Source organism: Macrosteles quadrilineatus, unplaced genomic scaffold, assembly GCF_028750875.1.
Source record: "Macrosteles quadrilineatus isolate MER2022 unplaced genomic scaffold, UCM_ALF_1.0 Scaffold_2__2_contigs__length_208266976, whole genome shotgun sequence".
NCBI lineage: Eukaryota > Metazoa > Arthropoda > Insecta > Hemiptera > Cicadellidae > Macrosteles > Macrosteles quadrilineatus.
The window spans coordinates 191,568,483-191,592,245 of NW_026542595.1; the positions used below are offsets into that span (position 1 = coordinate 191,568,483).

At 34.7% G+C, this 23,763-nt stretch overlaps 2 protein-coding genes across 3 annotated transcripts in view; both read right to left on the minus strand.

The window, feature by feature from the left end:
* Positions 1-17,085, minus strand: part of LOC128988138 (xanthine dehydrogenase-like) — a 32,083-nt gene extending 14,998 nt beyond the window's left edge. The window contains exons 1-17 of the mRNA XM_054409358.1: positions 17,035-17,085; positions 13,629-13,686; positions 12,841-12,937; positions 11,648-11,756; positions 11,419-11,548; positions 9,849-10,138; positions 9,251-9,392; positions 7,483-7,650; positions 6,690-6,766; positions 5,912-6,005; positions 4,760-4,869; positions 4,328-4,509; positions 4,065-4,178; positions 2,566-2,707; positions 1,803-1,878; positions 556-776; positions 84-206 (exon numbers count right to left, since the gene is read on the minus strand). Coding sequence (XP_054265333.1) covers positions 84-206; positions 556-776; positions 1,803-1,878; positions 2,566-2,707; positions 4,065-4,178; positions 4,328-4,509; positions 4,760-4,869; positions 5,912-6,005; positions 6,690-6,766; positions 7,483-7,650; positions 9,251-9,392; positions 9,849-10,138; positions 11,419-11,548; positions 11,648-11,756; positions 12,841-12,878 — 2,016 coding nt within the window. The 5' untranslated portion in view covers positions 12,879-12,937; positions 13,629-13,686; positions 17,035-17,085. The remainder of the gene's footprint in view (positions 1-83; positions 207-555; positions 777-1,802; positions 1,879-2,565; positions 2,708-4,064; positions 4,179-4,327; positions 4,510-4,759; positions 4,870-5,911; positions 6,006-6,689; positions 6,767-7,482; positions 7,651-9,250; positions 9,393-9,848; positions 10,139-11,418; positions 11,549-11,647; positions 11,757-12,840; positions 12,938-13,628; positions 13,687-17,034) is intronic.
* The window catches only part of LOC128988133 (xanthine dehydrogenase-like), a 90,688-nt gene that overhangs the window by 15,938 nt on the left and 50,987 nt on the right, over positions 1-23,763 (minus strand). Inside the window, exon 30 of one of the 2 annotated variants that reach the window (XR_008490333.1) lies at positions 19,958-20,954. Coding sequence is in view for 1 of the 2 variants with exons in the window: in XM_054409353.1 (XP_054265328.1) it covers positions 20,904-20,954 (51 nt within the window). In the remaining variant the exon portion in view is untranslated. Of the gene's footprint in view, positions 1-19,009; positions 20,955-23,763 lie in introns of those variants that run through there. The other variant, XM_054409353.1, reaches the window with a different exon arrangement.

A 23,763-nucleotide genomic window follows, 5' to 3' on the forward strand; every position in this document is an offset into this window, starting at 1 on the left:
CATAATCAGTAGTCTTTTGTGTTTTTGGCAATTATTAAGACCGTTGAAAAATATTATGGACCCACAAAACGTGACATATTTACCTCAATTGTGATGATGACTGGCTGAAGATCCTCATATTCCACCTTGACCAGTTTAGCAGCTCTCTGAGCCAGCTGTTGTGTATCTGCCACTACTGCACCTACCACCTGACCTACACACATTACCTGCAAACATCAAAGAAAGCAAATGAATAATTCTATACAAAATTAGTTAACAATTAATAGTATACGTTGCAAACTTTATTTCTTTCAATTAAGCTAATTGATTGGATAATCGATTAGGAGCAATAGAGGAAGATGTAACAGATAGAGAATTGTAGGGGCATTGTTGGTGCGGCAAAATATCTCCTTAAGCGTGGCCAATGAAGTAAGAGTAAGTAAGTAAGTAATTCACTAATTCAGATAATTGAGAGAAAACTCAGGGGCGAGATAGGAGACGATTGAAAGGTCTAGTTGAAACCCAAATCAAGGAATAGTCTAGGAAGAAAGAACACTATGTACTTTGAAGTTTTACCTTTTTATCAGCAAATATCAAATCATCCTTAAACACTGGTCCGTAACAGTTGTTTTCAGCTGGTAGATCATCAGAGCAGTAGAAAGCATGGACACCCGGAAGTGCAAGAGCTGCTGATGGATCTATGCTGAGTATCTTGGCATGTGCTCTGCTGCTGAACACCAGGGCCAGATATACCTGGTCTTGCCAGAGAGGCATGTCATCACAGTAGATCGCTTCACCTGTGAAGGATGGTTGGATAAAGCTTATACTTATTTTGATTTAATTGATCTAAAATGAAAGACATTATTTGTAACAACGTTCAACCTGTTTTTAGCAAGAATATTCGGTACTTTCCTGTTAAAGGGAACATTCATTATTATCGATGATTTTTTTCTCGATATATCGAAATTAACAAATTGAAACATATCAGCTGACAACTACGATAAATATTGTTCAGTATCAACAAACAATAATAAAATGAAACTTTCTAAAAAAAAAACCTAACATAACTAACCAAACTTGCTGTGTAACATTTAAAAATTCCGTGTTTACCTTGTCTTTTCTGATATCAAAAGGAATTTTTAAATAGTACAACAAGTTTGATTGGTTATGTTAGGTTAGCTTAGAACAGTTTCATTTCTTAATCCATATAATAGTCTATTTTAGCCTAAACAAGATCAGTTGTCAATTTGTAATGGATCGGAAAACAAAAATATCGATAAATCGAAAAAAATCATCGATAATAATGAATGTTCCCTTTAACAGGAAAGTACCGAATATTCAACTCTCTGATTTAACTGAGGGGTGATCTATCTGGTTTGTAGAGTCAAGATAACCCACCTGGTAATGATTCTAAATGCCAACTGTTCACCGCTCACTCATATATGAATCATTATCTGAGTTTTAGCCACACAGTTTATAACTGATCTGGAATTAGTACCCTGTTGTACTTCCAGGAGTTTCACTTGTAAAAAAACCTACATAAATTTGAAACTGGTTTAAAAGAGCCCTTTTTGTATAAGGGAGCTGCATGAGACCTAATATTGTTGCAATACAAGTTACGGTTTTTTTCCATTGAATGTATCCTAAGACGTTGCCCAAGACGTAATTAGAGAAAATTGGATTTTTTTCTAGCTGGTGTGTAGTTTGTGATATTTTATTGATTTGCACATTCTGATAAGAAGATCCATGTTACTTTTAAACTCAGAGCACTTTTACAATCAGGATTTTATAGCTTCTAAAACTGCAATGACAAAATGTTTTACCTGTAGCCTGTTTGAATGCAGACCTGTGTACAATTGGACGACCAATCATGTCTGTCTTCGATTGAGTTGAAGGAACCTGAAATTAATTAAAAAATAATAGTCAAACGTTTAGTGTACAGTACTATCTTATATGAAAGTGTTGTGTGAAATAGCAACCCTTATATTATTGCATATTTTAAGGTAAATTTATTATGAGTTGCAAAATGAAAAAAACACCTTGTATTCTATCCATAAAATGTTTTGATCTATCGTCCACAGTACTCCAATTCAGTGAAATTGATTAAACCAGCTGAGCTAAATAACCTGATATAAAACATGATAGTTTTTAAGGCAGTAACTCCACTTCAGATCAATAATGAACTGTAATTATTTACAATGTTAAATTAAAAATCCCTTTGTCAAAACTTTGCAATAACAAATCAAAATATTCTTCAATATATTTCATACAAATGCAATGTCCAATAATGATCCATGTTTGGAATTCAAACCTTTCAACCATTGAATATGAATTACCAGGATCCTTATATAACAACCTTGAATAGGTTTACAATTTTGAATTGACAAATTTGGAAAGTAATTAACAATCGGTAGGTAATGGAATATAGACTGCTAAAGTTGAAAAGAGTCATTAGTAAATATCATCATCATGTCATGTGCAAAAGTACTTTAGTTATAAAATAATGATTACTGTACAGTTTTACAGCTAGTTTTATATTATATTTCTCAGAAAGTACACTTGCTTATGTGTTTAGCCTGTACTCACCACTTGAAAGTATTGTGAGCTCTTCGTATGTACGCTTGTAAATCCATTGATGGCACTCTTGTAAGAGTCTGGAAGTTTTTCAACAGCGACATTCTTACTCTCCAACCTCTGACTTACTTTCAGGTAGAACTTGAAAAGGAAACTGGCAAAGGATTATGATTTCATTGTAGGTGTTAGCCTTCAGATTGCCAAATAGTATATGAAAAGGTTCAAATACTTGCTATTAGGCAATCCAATGTTGTTGTAAACACCATTAGTTTCGTCACCTGTTTGGCACCATCATCAGGCTGTACAAGGGCGGTTTTCTTTCTTCATACAAAGGGCGTCATATTAATTAACACGAAAATAATAAATAGACATTTAAACACGTCACAAAGACCAATAAGAGACATTTATGGTAACTGATCAGTTAAGAAAACTGACGACGCAAACTCCGCCGGGTTAGCGTGGTCTTCGTATGAAGAAAGAAAACCGTTCCTGAACCTTTTTTAACCCTTCCCGGACGGGTGACGGATATATCCGCCTAAGTCTTTGGCGATAAAGGACGGGTGGCGGATATATATGCTTATGGTTTTTCATATTCCGGACGGGAGCGGATATAACCGCCTTCTCTTTAGACAGACTGGCAGGTGCTTGAGCAGTAACCAGACATTTTGCGGTACCAAGGCGCCACTTTCCTGCTCTCTCCATGGCTGTGCTCTCTCCCACACCAACCCCTCTCCCACGCCTCCCCCTCTCCCTCGCACCGCCCACCTCTCCTACGCCCCCCTCGACGTTTTACCCTCAACACTACGTTATCTTTATTTATTTTTTACATATTGTTCTTTATTGCCCAACGTTGTCATGGTCATATCTTCAAAGACGGGTGGCGGATATATCCGCTGCTTTTCTACTCATCCACGGACGAGTATCGGATATACCCGCATAGTTAAAAACGAGTAAAAAACTATTTTGACGGTATGAAGTGTTCCATTGTGTTTATTTTATGTATACTTGTATAACAAAACACAAATAATGAAAATTAATTTTTTTTTTCCTATATTTTTTCCCCCGTTCTATGTCACAATTTCGCCCGTCCAGGAAGGGTTAAGAATATGATTTAAGTAGGGGATACTGGCAGTAAATATATTTCAAATTAATCACTTTATCAGGGGCAGTTCCAGAGGGTAGGCCAGGTAGGACCGGGCCTATCCAAATTTTGGTAGGTATTTCAAAATTATAAATAAGTAAAGAAATTTGAATATTTGTAATTAAAGGGAATTCATTCAAACTCATTATTTTGCATTTAAATTTTAAAATTCCTCCTTTTTTGGGGGTAAGTCCCTCAAACCTCTCGTCTCCCGATCAAACTCCTTCTTAATCCTTGTCAGGACTACCCAAAAGATTATTCCTGGAGCCGCCCTGGCACTTTATGAAGTCAGCGATACCTTAAAGTTGTCTTCAGCTGATGCATAATAATTATAAATCTTTAATAATTCTCTTTAGTTTATAGTGCTTACCTGAGAGTCAGGGAACATCTATAAGACACAAGACCACCGGGGGCACCTGGGTCTAAAGACAGTTCTGACATGAGGGTAGAGAATGCTGCTTCTATAGTAGCAGAGGTCCAGGGCCTGGAAAATAAAAAATTGTTTTGCAATTTCAGAACAAATTATATAATCACTCATTACTTTTGGATTGGTATACAATGTATGCTACAAGTGTACAGAAAAACCTGATACTATGAGTGTATTAAATACAAGCTGTATATACATTTACTTACTTGTCCTTCAAGGCAGCAGCAGTATTGGTAGCAGACACTGTGGTTGGAGCCATTCCACCAAAAGCCATCTCCATGTCTACAACATGACTCTGGGAGTTCAGCTGGAGATTGAAAGCTGCGTTGACAACAGCAATGTCGTCTTCTCTCCTCTTGGCCTGCTTGTAGGCTGCAAAGTACTGGTTCTGGAAAATACATTTTAGATCAAAAAAGTTCTATCTAACAATAGTTTAATGATCTGTCACGTACCAATGCAGAGTTTTAGAATATGAATTGCAAAGTGAGACTAAGATTTCCCTTGATGACTCTGAAGCTGATGCAATGTCTTAGTGAATTTGATTTAGTTTAGTGAGAGCTTTTCTTGTGTGGATAGTCATAAATAGACATGGATATCATAAAGCCACATTCTTTAAGTATCAGTAAGGCAATAACAACCTCAGTAGTGAATGGTATGTGGATGGCCAGCAAGATCTCCTCTGATTTTACAATGTTTCTCCTGTATCCAGTCCAGAAGGAATTATCCAACGGCACAACTCTTTTTTCACCTGAAACAAAATATCCAATAAAAGCCATGAACAAATTGAAAATAAATTAATAGAGGTATTTTTGTCATGTAGCTCTTTTCAATACATACAGTACAGAGCTGAAGGAATTATTTTTTCATCACTCCGTATTGAAAGTTACTATTTTCGATAACAGCTGACATCAATGAAAGTATTTGTTTCCCAAGCTCTAATTTATCAGCTGATTTTCCCTCGCTCTTGATTAGTTCTCCATTTACTCACTACGCGTGCTAGTGTTTTGTTACGGTTTAATTTAATGATTTGAATCAACTGTAGGTATTGTAAAAAGTTGTTTTAATCTTTTATTTTGATGTTTAAGAAAATTTATTGGAAATATGTAGCTACGTTTCCTTCAGAATATTTTCTTTTATTTTTATGTTTTAAAAATTAATTGAAAATATATGTAGGTTTCCTTTTTAGAAGATTTTTTTTGTATCGTGATGAAAAGTATCGTTCATAACTCGTACAGAAAGTTATTTTCCGGCACTTGCTTCATTATTCCCGTCCTCGGATTTGCCTCGTACGTGAAAATAGCTCTCACATATTCGGCTTCGCCTCGCTCGTAAAATTGGGGTTTCCTCCGTGCCGGAAAATGCCACTTTCGGTCCTAGTTATGAAATATACTACTACCCCTGGAGAAAAAAAAAAAACAATGAGAAGTAGTCTTCAATTTGTTTGTTTTCACACTGCTGTTTTTCTAAAAACATAGTTCCAATCAATACTATCATTATTATATTATAATGTTTTAATGTTTATTCACTGTAACAAAAAAAAAAATTTCAGTAGGATTTAAATTTTTGATCGGGGTGAAATGTAAGACATATTGTAGCCTATCTAATTTTTTTGAAATAGTAGTAGCTTTTTTTAAAAAAAGTTAAGAAAAAAGCAGGTTGGTTCTGAAAGCAACTCTTATAAAAATAAACAAATAGAACATTTTGATTTCGTGAAAAAATAAATTTAGATGTAAAAAATGTTACTGTTAAAAAAAATAAGATTAATGATAAAAGTTAATTAATCAAGATACCTTGACTCACTAACTCCAGTTTGCAACCCGCAGCCATGAATATTGGGTTGAGATCAGAAATTGGACTTCCAGTCATTATATTGCCTCCAACAGCCTGCAAGAAAAAAATACTACTTTAGTACATAACTGAGAAAATTATCAATTGAAATGACAAGAACTTTAAAGAAACAAGTTTACAAATCTATTATATTATTAAAGTGATACAATCAAATTTTATGTAAACGGTTAAGGTCATTTACCAAATATAAATATAGGAGTATGGCACATCAGAATGAAGCTTAGAGTATGTAGATTTGCTGATTTCTTAAGGGCTACACCTGGCATAAAGAAACAAGTTTACAAATACAGTAGTACTTTGGGTGATAATCAACCCAGATATTTAGGTTTTGTACAGCACAATAAGAAGCATTCAATTAAATTAGGAGTTACCATATCTTAAAATTCCCCTCCGCTATACACTTCTAAAATGAGTTACACTGTTGATTAAAAGTGGAATATCTTTTCCATTAAATTATCCTCCAAATCAATCAACCATTTATATTGTCATCTTTTTTAAAATTTACAAAAATTAAATTTCTAAAACAAAGCATTTTTATAAAAATATCTAAGAAAAAACAAAAAAACTAATTTCATGTTTGCCTGATTCTCCAAGCAATTTCTTAATAAATTGCCTTAATCTATGCCAATACATACAGAAAATTATCCAACAAAGTCCATCATAGTGGTTTAAAAATAATTGCTCTAACTTAACTGAGTTTTTTTTTATTCGTAAACTTACCGCTACATTACGAATCTGCTTTCCAGCAAACCAGTGCAGCATTTCCACAATTGCCTGGAAAACTTGTGTCTTGTATTCTGTAAACAATAACCCATTTAAATCACAAAATATCTAAATATCTTAACCATAGTGTGAAGCTATATGACCCAACTCAAACACTGACATGGTAAAAAAAGGCTAGCTAAAAATTCTATCAAATAAAGATGTACGGTAAGGAAAGAGGGTACGGGTAAGGTAACAGATTTTAAGGATTTATGAAGATAACATATTTTATTAAATGTGAGAGATTCCAAGCATAAGAAAACACAAAAGCAAGAAGCAGTGCTCACAAAACTTAACACTCTTACACAAATATTTAAACGTTTTTACCACTATCAGAATTCCTAACTAAGGAATGTGTTAAGTTGGATTAAGAGCTCTCTGATTATTTTTTTGTGTCAGATTGGACTCTTTTAGGTAAGCCTGCGATTCTAACAAACATCACTAGGCCTATCTATAAAAATGTCAATAATGTAAACTAAGTTTGATCATAGACAAAAGAATAAATATAGACTGTCAAAGGAAGGTTTGCCATGTGACTCTAGAGCGTGATAGGTGTTCGATTCGCTGCCGTCGTCGGCTCCTCGCCGTATGCTACCAGAAGACGCTGCAGCAGTGTGCACCGTAACTACATGGGACTCTTAGCGGTGGACGCCAGAACAAATGATAACCGCAGCATTGCAGTCGGTCTATATTTAATTCTATTTGTATATGGTTTGATGTAACATGTCATTGGCGAATGGTAATTGTTCACCTGGTAGATCAGTAATGTGTTGGCGTAGAGTTGACTCTAGGTTGCTGAGAGTGACACCAGCACCAACCCACAGTCCTGAGTCACTCTGTCTCATCTCTGATAACTCCATCACCAGACTGGGTTGGATCAGCACAGGGTACAGACAGTTCTTGAACTTAACCTCCACTCCTGTAAACAGTGTTATTATTAGTGATTCACAGTACCCAGGTTACTGAGAGTGACACCAGCACCAACGTACAGTCCTGAGTCACTCTGTCTCATCTCTGACAACTCCATCACCAGACTGGGTTGGATCAGCACAGGATACAGACAGTTCTTGAACTTAACCTCCACTCCTGTAAACAGTGTTATTATTAGTGATTCACAGTACCCAGGTTACTGAGAGTGACACCAGCACCAACCCACAGTCCTGAGTCACTCTGTCTCATCTCTGACAACTCCATCACCAGACTGGGTTGGATCAGCACAGATACAGAAAGTTCTTGAACTTAATCCCCACTCCTGTAAATATGCATTTTGTCATTTTGTCTGTCATTTTGCCAGGCATTTTGTTTCATTTCTGACAACTCCATCACCAGACTGGGTTGGATCAGCACAGGGTACCGACAGTTCTTGAACTTAACCTCCACTCCTGTAAACAGTGTTATCATCAGTGATTCACAGTCTCCAGGTTACTGAGAGTGACACCAGCACCAACGTACAGTCCTGAGTCACTCTGTCTCATCTCTGACAACTCCATCACCAGACTGGGTTGGATCAGCACAGGGTACCGACAGTTCTTGAACTTAATCTCCACTCCTGTAAACAGTGTTATTTAAGTGATTCACAGTACCCAGGTTACTGAGAGTGACACCAGCACCAACCCACAGTCCTGAGTCACTCTGTCTCATCTCTGACAACTCCATCACCAGACTGGGTTGGATCAGCACAGATACAGATAGTTCTTGAACTTAACCTCCACTCCTGTAAACAGTGTTATCATTAGTGATTCACAGTACCCAGGTTACTGAGAGTGACACCAGCACCAACCCACAGTCCTGAGTCACTCTGCCTCATCTCTGACAACTCCATCACCAGACTGGGTTGGATCAGCACAGGGTACAGACAGTTCTTGAACTTAACCTCCACTCCTGTAAACAGTGTTATTATTAGTGACTCACAGTACCCAGGTTACTGAGAGTGACACCAGCACCAACCCACAGTCCTGAGTCACTCTGTTTCATCTCTGACAACTCCATCACCAGACTGGGTTGGATCAGCACAGGGTACAGACAGTTCTTGAACTTAACCTCCACTCCTGTAAACAGTGTTATTATTAGTGACTCACAGTACCCAGGTTACTGAGAGTGACACCAGCACCAACCCACAGTCCTGAGTCACTCTGCCTCATCTCTGACAACTCCATCACCAGACTGGGTTGGATCAGCACAGGGTACAGACAGTTCTTGAACTTAATCTCCACTCCTGTAAATATCCCTTTTGTCAGGCAAAATGTGTAAGAGTCCTCAGCAAACTCCCTTGACTTCTTGCACACATTTCTGGTATCCATACACCTCCATAGAAACCCATAAAAAACTGATTGCAGAACTTATACGTTTACTTGGCCGGGGTGTCAATTTTTGCTGCAACTCAGCTAATCAGCTTAACATTTGCGATGAGATCCAGCACTTCGAAAAGCTCTCAAATATTTTTGGTTATGTTCCATCATTAATCAATTGCAAAAAGCTTAAAAGAGTAATCAAGATTTCATAAAGATAAAAACACTTACCAATTTCAGTGTTTCCGTTAATAATTTTTGCCACAGGATGTCTAGCTTTCAGCTCTAGCAGATCACTCAGATTGGTTGGTCTGTACCAAGTCACTCTGGGACCTTGAAACATCAAATACTGACTGTCCAGGGTTGCTGACATCTAAAAACAAGTTTTCTTATTAGTTTTTGACACTAAAAACAAAACGGATTCGATAAACTTGATACAGTCCTTCTGCTGATGCTCAGCGTTTTCTTCATCTAGAGATAGTAAAAAACATGTGAGAACAACAGAAACAAACATGTCATATGCAAATGCTATGAAAAGAAATTATATGGTTACAGTCGGGAACACGTGAGTTTGCAGTTGAGGGAGGAGCCTATTTACCACATGGTTTTGAATGAACCAACGAGAACCGTGCGGTGTTGCCAAATCTAGTAATACCAGCTGATTTGAAAATATTGCTTAGTATATTTTAATTAGTGTTGCCAACGGTTGATGTGGCAACGTCGCACTAGCCTTGTCTTGTGATTGGCTGCCACCAACTGCAAACTTACGTGGTCAAACTAAAACTCACCCTGTATGTAATAAGATTGTTCAAACACAAACACAACCTACCTTTAACTCAGGAGGGAAGATTGGTTCTTGACTTGGGTCGTAAGGAACAAACTCTCTCGGGTTGAATAAACTGTCTTCCGCAATGTCCGATCCATTTGTATAACCATTTTCAGAACCATTAAATTGGCCATAGCCTTCGCCGTTTTGTTTTGAGTTTTTGCAACATTTCTCTCCCATCGGACAGCCGCCATTCTGTAGCCCATTAGCTGCCTGATGTTGCTCCCATTCCTCTGTGAATGTCTTGAACCCTTCAATGATTGGACGGTACCCCGTGCAGCGGCAAAGATTACCTGTGGTGTTTTTCAAAGATTACCAAAATTGAAAAATGTAAACCTTCAAGCTCTAATGGCCAATATATCAGATGCAAGACGAACAAAACTAAAACATCTGAAAGTTATATATGACATGTGTTTTGTGCTGCAACATGAGTCAAGTTTACAATTTGCCTCAGTGCTTGGGCTTTTTGTAAACCAAGGCTGTTAGTGTGTTGGATGGACAGTATCTCTGTTAGAAGACATCTATTGGATCGAGAGTCCAAATCCAGCCATGATCAGGGTTTAACCCTTCCCGGATATATCCGCCTAAGTCTTTGGCAATAAAGGACGGGTGGCAGATATATCCGCTTATGGTTTTTGATGTTCCGGACGGGAAGCGGATATATCCGCCTACTCTTCAGACAGACTGGCAGGTGCTTGAGCTGTAACCAGATGTTTCGCGGTACCAAGGCGTCACTCCTGCTCTCTCCATGGCTGCGCTCTCTCCCGCACTCCCCCCTCTTTCCAGCGCCTACCCCTCTCCCACGTCACCCCCTCTCCCGCGCACTATCGACCTCTACTAAGCTGCCCCCTTGACGTTTTGTGCTCAACACTACGTTGTCTTTATTTATTGTTTACATATTGTTCTTTATTTATTGCCTAACGTTGTCATGTTTAATATCTTCAAAGACGGATTGCAGATATATCCGCTGCTTTTTTACTCATCCGCGGACGGGTAGCGGATATATCCGCATAGTTAAAAACAAGTAAAAAATTATTTTGACAGTATGAAGAGTTCCAATGTGTTTATTTCATGTATAATTGTCAAACAAAACACAAATAAGGAAAATTTATTTTTATTTTTTTCTAATTGTTTTTCCCGTTCTATGTCACGATTTCGCCCGTCCGGGAAGGGTTAATATGTAACTTATGAGTGGTTCACCTGATTAGAACTAATTTGTGGAGGGAGGCCCATCTAAAATAAACAGACAGCCTGGATATTAGTTGTTAGGATGGGTATGAGTTCTTAAATCATGTCTCAAACCAATCATTTTGCTACTGTTTGGTTATCCTTACTGCTTCTGTGTGGGTCCAGTATAAATAAGTGATTTTGAAAATCATTGAATAGGTATTTTATGTTGTTTAAGATGAGAGTAAAACCTGATATTATTAAATCACTTAATAATCCACCAGGTTTAAAGGGTTAATGATGAACATTTTTCTATACTTTAAAAACATTTTTAAACCTTGTAGGCCTAGTGAAATTTACTTTAAAATCTCGGTGCAAAATCTTTTAAAAACATATCAGGCTCTACCTTGAAAAGCTGTCTCAAGGTCTGCCATGGTAGGTTTCCCTGGCAGACTGCGCAGGAGAGTGTACATTGACATGACAATGCCAGGAGTGCAGAACCCACACTGGGAGCCATGGGCCTTGGCGATACGTTCCTGTCAATAGACAAAGTTTGTCGATAATTACATCTTTTAACACTCTGCAAGCTTCTATCAATTAATTACACCAACACCTTCTTTTACAATGTTGCCTACCTGTACAGGGTGTATCCTAGAGCGTGTGCTGCCTATCCCTTCCACTGTGGTGACAGACAGTCCATGCATGGAGCACACAGGCGCCAGACAAGCATTGGCTGACATATGACTGTTCATAGTTTAGGAACCCCAATTGTAATATTCAAAAGATGGAAATATTTTTATAATGGTTCAGGTAAATCTAGCCTAGAGGGTTAGAAAAACATGAGTAATCTTAACTTTTAGAGCACTTATTTTAACTCATGAAATTGTTGAAACAACTTTATTAGGAGAGAAAGGAGGCATCCTGGTACAAACTAAGTAAACTATCCTAAACCATACCCAAGAATTAATATGTTTTACTTACACTCTTGGTAACTTCCATGAATACCAGAAATTTAGGAATCACTCTCTGAAGTTCAAATTAAATTCCACTGGCACACTTCCGGAACTTCCAACTTCCGGCAGCCATTTTCATTCAAGCTAGGTTTTATTTTTGATTCTCAGCCTCTGATTTGCCTGATGATGGCCAGGGTGAATGTGGTAGTCATATTCCATGGCCAATATAGAATTTTGTGTCTTATGTAAATAGATCGAGTAGTTAGGTGTTATGTTACTACTGTACATTGTTTATGGGAGAACATTTTTAGAGATGGAGTGTGGGACTGGGAAAACCCTTATTTTTTGTGGGAAGGAGCTTAAAATGTGTTTACGTACACTGAGAGGATCGATGCCCTCTCAGTAGTGCCGTACTCCCGCAGGCTCAATGTCCCTGGACTACTGGCTAACACCCCCTTTATGTCCTAGGACACTAGCCTTCAACTGTTTAGGCTACCACATTACTTCGACCTTGGCCTTTTATAATCTTCCACTAGGACTTGATTTTTTACTTTTTTATGGAGGTTGAGGCTATCAAGATCGACCTTCTTGGCCCAAAGTATGGCCTCAGCAAACTGCTTGACAAAGTTCCAGGCGTTCTCCCCCTTGGTACAAAGATGTTATTGGGAGTGATGTTGACGCTGATCTCAGAGACCAAAGCACTGGGGATAATAGCAGCGATATGTATTCTAGAATGCTAATCAAGAAGCTGTTTTAGCTCCTATTCTTTTACTTACACTTTCAATCCAATTAAAACTTAGGTAAAACATTTGATCATTCAATCCGCACTACAATTCCTACATGTTGTTAAGTTTCTAAAGTAAATTAAAGGATACACCAATCTATTTGATGTCCGGTCGTACTTGGACACCATGACAGTGCAGGCTCCGCAACCTCCCTCAGCACATCCTAGCTTGGTACCTGTCAGCTGCACTGCATCTGGCTCAGGAAAATACTATAATCTGCCACCACATAATCACGAGCGAATGTCATAAAGATGTATTGAAACAGCTTCACGTCGGTGCTTTAGTTGCAGTACGATGACATCTTATATATCGTCAGTAGAACATAAACTGACTCTTTTCGACCCAAGGTCAAGTTTTACGGATGAAGCGGAGGTCAGAAAATGAGCGAGGGTTGAAAAGACACTTTTTGTCCGTGTGATGAACTTTATTTTTCATCATTGCACCATTAATTAAAAAACTGAGCTCTAGAAAACTAAAATAGGTACTTTTCATGTAAACATAACCTCTCAAAACTACTTCCAGCTTGTGTTGGATGTAAATATGATTCTGCTAATGTAAATGAGCAGCTGTTTAGAAAGTTATTCAGTCGCACATCTATTATGTTTGTATTATTGTACGGTACTTTATACCATCAATATTTCGAACTATTGACAGGAATGTAAAAAGATGCTAAAACCCTTACCTAATAAATCAATCAAATAAATTCTGAATACTTAAACAGTCAAAGGTTTCACATTGCAATAATTTATTTTTAATTGAAGTTAAAGTTCCTATAAACCTCCAAGTTTTTTTTTTATAATTTCTTGGTAAATCTTGCAGTACCCTGTATTATAAATGCATCTTAATGTAAACTTAAACTTTCAAGTTGTAAAGGATACATTTATTCCGTAAATAATATAATAGGGTCCATTCAGGATCCACATTGCTATCTTTAACCTGTGAATAAATTTAAATTAGTATCATGATGGTATGGCCTCTGGATCGTCTGAATTAACGTATAGTGGTTTAAATTACCTTGTTCTGTCCAAAACGATCCTATGTAGTTCGTAGTGACTACAGCTGTTTCGTGCTGCAGGAGCACATCTTCAGGTCGGGAGAATATCAAGCAGTCATTAGATGTGTTTCGTCACGTGTTTCGTTACCGCCTGGTCGACCAGTGTTAAATGTTCAGTTTCGTGTTTTTGTGTTTTTATGTCGTGTCTATGTTATTTATTTACCACTATAAACTTTTGACGAACTCCATCATGAGGAACATCTAATGACTGCTTGACATTCTCCCGACCTGAAGATGTGCTCCTGCAGCACGAAACAGCTGTAGTCACTACGAACTACATAGGATCGTTTTGGACAGAACAAGGTAATTTAAACCACTATACGTTAAATTAGTAAACAAACGCACATATATACAGGGTGTTTTTTTAAAAACTTGCATCTTTATTTATGTAAAAACCGCAATAGATAGAAATATGCAGTTTTCGGGAATCATCTATTGACGTAGGGGGACCAATTGTTTTGAATTCAACGTTACATTCACATTCCCCCCCTTCCCCCCAGCCCCCAACTTAATTTTTTTTAAATAGCAAGGTACCCCTTGTGACATATCAAATAAAAGAGCATGAAAAAAGAAAATGTTTGATGAAAAAAAATTAAAAATCGGTTCATAAATTTGTGAGATATTCCCCCCCTCACCCCCCCGGAACTTAATTTTTTTTTTATAGCAAAGTACCCCTTGTGACATATCAAATGAAAGAGCATGAAAAAAGAAAAATTTTGGTGAAATTTATTTTTCATTTGATATGTCACAAGGGCGGGTACCTTGCTATTAAAAAACAAGTTATGGGTAGGGGAAAAGGGGGGTGATTATCTCACAAATTCATGAGCCGATTTTAAATTTTTTTTCACCAAAAATTTTCTTTTTTCATGCTCTTTCATTTGATATGTCTCAAGGGGTACTTTGCTATTAAAAAAAAAATTAAGTTCCGGGGGGGTGAGGGGGGAATATCTCACAAATTTATGAACCGATTTTCAATTTTTTTTCATCAAACATTTTCTTTTTTTATGCTATTTTATTTGATATGTCACAAGGGGTACCTTGCTATTTAAAAAAAATAAGTTGGGGGCAGGGGGGGAAAGGGGGGGAATGTGAATGTAACGTTGAATTCAAAACAATTGGTCCCCCTACGTCAATAGATGATTCCCGCAAACTTCATATTTCTATCTATTGCGGTTTTTACATAAATAAAGATGCAAGTTTTTAAAAAAACACCCTGTATATACACTTACTTAATAGTCAAAGATACTAGTTGAAAATAATGAACAATGTATTTATTGTAAACACAACCATAATGCAATTAAATTAAAAACATAATTCAATTTGATTTAATATTAGGGTTCAATTTTCTATTTAGGTTTGATTCCCAGCACGTCCACAGCCCCACAAAGTATATGGGTTTGGAGCACTTTCCAACAAGGGTTTGAATATCACTCTATGTCATCTCCTCTTAAAAATATACCATCAGCGTAGACAAAAAAAAGCTGTTTGGCATGAATGCTAATTATTTTCATGAGATAGAATGTAAAAGAGTGGAAGACATTAGAACTAGACTATTTAGATACTGAAGACATCCCAACTACATATATCAGCTAGCCATTACATTGTTCAAGTAGAGCTTACTTGAATTAGCCCCTCACATTTTTCTCCTTTTTTTGACACTAAGACATTTGATGTGACCATAAAAGGTGCCTTAGTTTACAACAAGTCATCTTTTATAATTGGCTTGGTTATAAAGTTTGCGTAAAGTATTGACAAATATCCAAAATTTCAGTCTGCGACTTAATTAAACTACCTCAACTTTTATATAAAACTGGCAAAAGATTAAATGATATAAAAATGATAATGGTTCAATCAAGTCTAAAAAAACTATGTAATCATCAAAACAGATTTATCTTGAAAGAAAGAAGACTCGCAAATAAATATGACGTCAGACATTAATCAAAGACAGATACAGATTAAGTTACCTAAAAATAAACTGTAGATTGTTTACCACTAATTTAAAATAAAACATTCTTATTTATAGACTTTTTTTAAATATGATACTACAAAATGATACTAGGCCTAACTGTACTTCAGACTCATTTTATTCTTAATCTAGAAAACAAATCTCAAAGTACAGTACTTAATTTTAATTTCATTATACTTCAAGGTACTTCAATCATTATTTGGTATTAAATTTTCCAAAATACGCTAGCAGAAAAGGTTAAGGTGGAAATTTACATAAATTAACTTCATTATAACGACCACCTCAGCAAAAAGATTTTGTGATAATTTGTTTAAACATGTGTTTGATGGGGGATTTAAATGTAAACTACTAACAGCTAAATAAAAATATTGAGTTTAGTTTTTGGTACTAGTAATCAAAAACTATTATCTTTTTTTATGCAAACTGCACATAGGCTTAACATAGGCCTTCGTTAAGTAATATCTCGATATTCAAATATTGATAAATAGTACTTATGACTTTTTGGAATATTCTAAAACACTATGTAAGTAAAAATTGGTATGATTAACTACCTTTTAAGAGGGAAAGGGAAAGCTAGTTGCCTCATTAAAAATATCCTATACTTTTAAATAAAGCAAGAAAATGTTATTGTTTAATAGTTGCTAAACTTTATTATTAACTGTGTTTACAGAAACTGTTTTTTTAAGATAAAACAATCATACACATGATTTAATTAATTATAAACCATGTGATTGGAAATAGTCATTGAGCAAGTTAGTTTATTACAATATACACCTTTTTAAAAACTAGAGTTTGTGTAGTAGCTTCAGGCGCATGGAGTTAATTAATTTTAAAAAACATTGGTTTTTAGGCAATGCAGGAATTTATAAAAAAACATGGCATGGCAAAGGGAATACAATCTCTTGATTTTCGACTTGCAGGACGAAAATGAGGAGAATTTTCTAAGGTCTTTTTGTAGTACTGACACATCACGTAACTTGTAACGTAAGTAAAAATGTCAAATTTGTAAAAAATTACACAATCTAAATCAAATATTTAGAATTTTAAGTTTTTACAAAGTGTTTAAGCAAGAATGTATTGCATTAAAAGTTAAAAGAAGTAAAAGGAATGTATAAAATGTCACATCAATATAGATTCAAACATTTACAAAGTAAAACATGAATAAATTCTGATGAAAAACTGAACTAAAATAAGATAAAACAGCAACACAATTGAATTGCAATCAATCTATTACTACTTAACTTTAGTATATAAAGCCACTTACCTTTTTTCCATTAACAAAGAGAATTAACGTTGAATATTTACGTTGTTGTATATCAATATCCATAATTGGATCAGTTCAGTTGTGCAAGACCAAGTTAGATAACCTAGTTTATTGACGCAATTAACAGTTTCACTTGTTTTACTAACTGTGCCTCCGCAATAGTTAATACCTTATCTACTATACACAATAACAGTGCACAATTGTGAGATACACTGTGCCTATTTACTTCAAGAAAAACCAATAGTTGAGAAAATTAAACTTTCACTTGCTTTATCTTATAAACATGTACTACTTGTACAATCAAGCTTCTGAATATAGAATGGGCCAAACAAACATAGAACAGGATAGAACAAAACAGGATAACAATTTAAGTTGTGTTTTGAGTGAACAGATTTCCAGATAAGTGGATAATCCCTTTCAAAAGTTTGCTGCTGGATTTGGGAGTTTCACAGTAAATGTATTCATATTCTTTATTCATATTTTTGTACAAAGGTGATACGAATAGTGTTAATGTATAATATATAGCACATGTATGTATGTAAAATGTATATACTTTTTCACAAAATATCGAGTTAAATTTTAAACAGGCTGTTAACTATTAGATCACATTTTTAATGATAAAATACTTACCAGTAGGGTATGTAATTCAATTAAAAATTTGTGGAAATTGTTTTTAAACTAAACCATGATATTTCAAATCAGGATATTAGTTAAGCTACAGTAAACAATTCAACGATATGAAATTCTCCTAAAAGGTCCCACTGAATTTACATGTCTCATTTGATTTTTAGTAGGTTTTGCTGTCTTAACTTGACCTATTCCTTTTAAAAGGATTTTATCTCCAAACAAAAAAGAATATATTTTGAAGGCTAATAACTTTTTTGTAAGGTCCGACAAACGATTTGACCCAAAATTATATAATTAAGAAACTTGAGTGTGTCACTAGCCTTGTAGTCTCGAACTTCATCGAAGTTCAATAAAAAAATATAAAGAGCTTAAAACAGCTTTCCTTTAACAGCCTTAGGCCCGATTTCACCAAACAATTAAACTCGTGTTAAACCATGCTCCAACCGCAGTTAAGTCTTATCTGACGAAATCGAAATTCACCACTTGCCTTTGGAGCTAGTTTAGACTAACTAGTTAGATAATTAACTGCCCAATTTTGACCAGTTAATTTGGTTAATCTTTCGTTAAGTAAATATCAGCTGGCTTTAAGTTTTAAGTTTATATGGAAAGGCCAAATGGGTTACCCCCGGGTTTTACATAGACTACGTTGCCTGTTGTTCACCAAACTCATAGCTGATAAGATAAAGGGTTAATAATTTTAATAACCCAGAATTTTTGTTAATTTGATGTTAAAAATAACCGACGAAATTTATTTTATTACTAGATATGAACTATTAAAACGTTATGCCTAGGTTATCCCACAAGGTTTTTAGTAAAGGCGTGTCTCTAGGTATGTGATTATCGATTGTGTTGAACTGATTGGCGATCAAGAGCCACTCTTTTATCCTAGCTGAAAAGAGTGTTTTCTCCCAACATTATCAAATTCCTTTTTTCATGTGTCAAAAAATAGGCTCCCTTTTCCTTTTCCCGGATTTGGATAACCCTAACCCTATGCTCAAAACATTGTTTTGCGTTCGGTCAGACATAAAGACAATAACTAAACCTAAATTGTCATTATTCTGCTAGTATTTATAGAAAATAATTATTTTGGTGTTATCTTTATAATGTCTCGTTCTTGTAACTCTTTTTGCCTCCAGTTTTTTCACTACTTCAAATGTACGAAACTGGTTGGTTAACAAACAGAAATCTTGAAAATTACATGCATAAATGCAATGAGACTTTTCTCTGGTACCTATTTCAGAGAGACTACAACCATTATTTAAAAGAAATGCCTTATGAAATAAGTACAATAGTATGAAGGAGAAGTTGGCACAACATTTATACAGACATTTTATTAACAGTTAATAAGTTTTATTATTAAAAATAACATGTTAAATATTGCATACATAATAATCTTTATGACAACAAAAAACATACTTGTCAATATTTAGATTAATAAACTGGAACAGTATCCACTCATAGATTACACATATATTTTCATTTTTGAAACACATTAATAACAATAAAAAACTTCTATAAAAATATCATTAAATAGTCCGATTATTTTACTCTTAGAGTACTAAATTCTTTCAGATGAGTATAGGCTTTTTGAGTTATACCCATTTTTTTTAAATATTGAAAGACAAAAATTACAGCACATATAATAGAAAAAATATCAACACTGTTTGTACAAAAAGTTAAACATTAAATCTATAAAATTCCCTAAAAATTAATTTCATTCAAATATACCTGGTATAAAACATAATCTTACATACACAATATCATACAAAACTGGTAATAATATTACAATCTTATACCAACATGACATAAAATAACACATGAAATTAAAGCGGTTTTTATTGTTGGGAATATTTATTGAAACAAAGATTGATATAAATATATTTTACCTAACCCGCCATGTTAAACTTCCCTATCCCAAGCGTGATGTATACAATTTCTTTACTTCACGAGTGAAGTAAAGTTTCAAAAACTCACTCGGTAAAGTAATGAAACCCATTTAAATAACATTGAGTGCTCAACTTAAAAAAATATACCTCTATGGAGCCAACGACGATTAACGCTAGAAATCAGCTGTGCGCTTGAATTTTATTGTTATGCTTTAAAGAATTTTCCTAACCTAGGTTTTGTTTGGCGAACGTTACTGTTAGAAGATGAGTGAAATGGAAAATGAAAAATATTGTACGTAACCCCCTGTTGTATATTGTCGGGTCAGGTAAAATCTTGTACGTTACACGTTACGCAAGAGCGTGTTTACATCACTTAGGTGAATTATGCAACTCGCTTCCACTCGTTGCACAACATTCACCTACGTGATGTAAAAACGCTCTTACTACACTTGTAAGGTAATAGCTATAAAGCTCTTCATAATTTCTTTGTACTCATATGTAATATCATAAAACTCTTTATAATTTCTTTGTACTCAAATTTAATATAATTAAATTAGTGAAAGCTATAGTTCAATTTTCAAAATTAAAATCATGCTTCTAAGATGATTTAATAGGAGTTATAGGTGGTACCATTAAGGTATAGTGTTTGTATAAGTCCTAATTGACTTAAAAAATCCAACTAGCTTAATTTGATCAAGTGTTTGAGACAGTTACCAGTAAGGCATTAGGCAACCTTGGAGATTATGTACAGTGTTATAAAGCTAAGTTTTGATCAAATGTCTCACTGGTTTTACACTAAAGATAAAGAACTGGTTTCTAAGAAGTCATGTAATGAATTTTGTTCTTGTTCTTAGGCCTCATGTAAAAGAACTTGGAGAAATCCATCCCAAGAAAAAAATTCCTATGACCTTTTATATTGAAACTTGAACGTTACATTTATATCAAAATGATTATCTTTTAAGACATTTTTCTTAAGTAACTCATTCCAATATTCGATATGCACATCTCTTAGGGCTATTTCTCATTATTGTTAAGATACCTAAGTTTTCTGGGTTTTTAAATTTACTTAGTTGATTTTACCTAATTAATCATAGTAAAATGAGAAAAATATTCTTTCTAAAGGTATACATTTTTCATAAACCCACAGGCCTAGAAGCACATACCATTTAGTTAAAACCTGTATACAGTTCTTGGAATCGGGATAATCTATAATTTTTTTAGATAGTACATTAGAAACACCTCAGACCACCTCTTTAAAACTAAACCTAACAATACCCTGTATACCATTAACACTAATGTGTGTTAGCTCCGTTCTAAGGTCTCAGATCCGTCATTCTCCTTGTTTTGTAGCAGAGTTTACAAAATCACATTCCAAGGTTTGTACTTTCCTTCGGGAGCGTCAGGAAACTGAAAAAATCAATCCGTTTACTCTCAATTTATTTCAGCGAATTTCACATATAGGGAATAACTATTACCGTATTACTCATGGTAAGATCTGGACCCGGGACCGATTTACTTTTTCATTTTGAGGTCCCTAGAGCCCAAAAACACCATCAGATCAAATTCATATATATATCGAGCAAAAATGATTTATTTATAAAAACCAGAGTCCCAGAGTACCATGAAATGATATATGTGTGTCCGTTAGCACGATAACTCAAGCAAAAATGATCCGATTTTGATGACATTTGGTATAAACGTGTAAACCTACATTTATCAATAACGAGTTTGGGAACCAGCATGATCGGACTATGGGAACGGGGATTTATGGGGTAAAAATTGGTTTTTCCCACTTAAAAAAAAAAAAAATATATTTACCAATTTCTTTCCAAACTATTTTGTAGAGCTTAAAAAAAATAATTTAGTATATTGAAGCATTATTATGCGCCTAATGATTCCAGAGAAAATTCCAGAAGATTGTAAATTTAAAATTCCCATGTTATTTTTATGGAGAATAAGTACAATGTTGTAGTTTGGTTGTTTATGAAAATATTTTGATCATATTCGGACTATGCATTTATTTCTTACTAAACTATTAATATAAAAAAAAACAAAAAACAAAAAAACACTTGTACCCTACCTGTTGCAGCAAACCTAAGTACTCGTTATAATTCTATTTAAATAGGGAATACAAGTGATATTTTTTAGGATACATTTTAGTGTAAATCATCCAATCAGGCAAATGGAAATTCGCTTAGTCTGCAGGTTTGCTGCGGCGGGGGTATTTAGTGTTATCAAGTCATCTTAATATATTTTTACGTTGTAGATTGAAATATGTATAAAATATATTAAATTACTGTTCTATCATAAAAGATCAAAAAATATAATTCTCAACAAGGATTAAAAAGTAGTGAGCAAATAAAATGGAAATATTCTAAAGTTTACCAACTTTATTCAGTATCTTAGATTTTGAGAGCTTTACGTCTACTACTATAATATATAATAATAATAAAATAAGATTTGTCACTTTATTAGGGATGCTAGATTTTAGCATGGACTGTAAAACTATATGATTAGACAACTTAAATAACTTCTTGATCAGCATTGAACAAGTTATTAAATTTAAGACTAGGGGTGTGCGATGCATCGAAAATGCATAGAAATTTCGATTCGATTCGATTCGATGCATCGAATCGCGATTCGATTCAGTGGTGGTCAAAAAACGATTCGATTCACGAGGGAGTCAGTATCCATATACGAAAAACGCCTGCAGAAAGTCAATGCAATACCCGCAATACAGGAGCGCGTTGCTGTTGCGTTTCCTTTACGAAGGCGTTCTTATTTAATACATTCTTTGCATTAAATATAGCTTTAATTGTTTTATATTTTTTTGTTTTGACATTGCAAATGATTAGAGGTTTTGTTTTTTGTCTTGATGTAAGCAGTGTGTGAAATATTTTACTACTGTAAACCTAGCCAAAACAAGGTAGGTTACTCCAAAATCATTTTAAAAATAAGTCTGAAAAATTGTTACTTAATACTTAACTAGTAAGATCAATGTTATAGACTGATACATTTGGTATTTTTGTTAGGTGTCTGTCGGTCCCCGTCCCCGAATTTTTGTTGGGGCAAAAGAAAAAAAAGAATAATTTATTTCCAAAGAAACACTCTTATATTATTATATCTATTACAGAGGAATTAAAATGTTCAAATGAGAATTAAAAATTAAGTTGGCTCACGACCTTTAAGAATAAAGACACAACAGAGCAATTGCCGCACTGCCACTAGCCAGAGCCAGGTCTAGTCGTCTACTGATAAGAGTAACAAGACAAAAGCCGTGACGCAACACTAACAGTGCAAAGAAAACAAAGTCAAAAGAATAGAAAGACTATTTATCCAGACATACTAGTATAATCATTTATTGTTCATTCAATACCTAATTAAAAATATATTTTAGTATTTTACATAATAAATTATAAACAAAAGAAATATCTGATATAGTGAACAGATCTGTATCTTGGTTAAATAGGGTTAAAAAAATATATTTCTAAGATCCAATACAATATTTACAACTCACAAATTACATTGAATTAATTTCTTTGAAAATAACCTCTAACAGTTTTGTGTTTTTGAATAAAGAAATATATTTCTTTGTCTCTACTTCCTTGTTTCATCACTTGCATTTTGTCAGCAATTGAAGCAACTGGGTAGGAACCGGGTTGTGTAAGAGGGGAGGGGGAGGGTCTATGACCTTGAATTCACACATCGTTGCCCGGGCCTGGCTGGTGAGACTGATTCATTGTTTTTGTTGACATACTACTACCCTTCCTTAAGAGAAAAAGGCCCTGCTGTTCCAAAAACATTGAGGGTAGTTTAAAAACATTGACCTGTGTTGCCAAGGGCACTAGAAGATAGCATTTAACTTTCTTGTCTCTTGATTTAATATTATTTTAATCTTCTATATATTATTTAAGAGTTACTTTTCGGGTACCTAATTAGTTGTGATATTGTTTAGCTTCATTTTATGGATTTTTAATTCTTTTCATTCATTAGCTATCAAAATCAGTTGTTTTAGGATTTTAATCTCTTGCAGTACCGGTAGGTCTATACTACTGATATGACATGATATGCATTTTTTAGTCCTTATTAATTATACCATAAACAATGTTTGTATGTTATTTACTGTTTTTGAGTTTTATAGGAAATTAGTTTACACAATATCTTTTCTTCAATGAGTTCTCCACTTGACATGTTGCTTCTAGCCTATTACTATTTT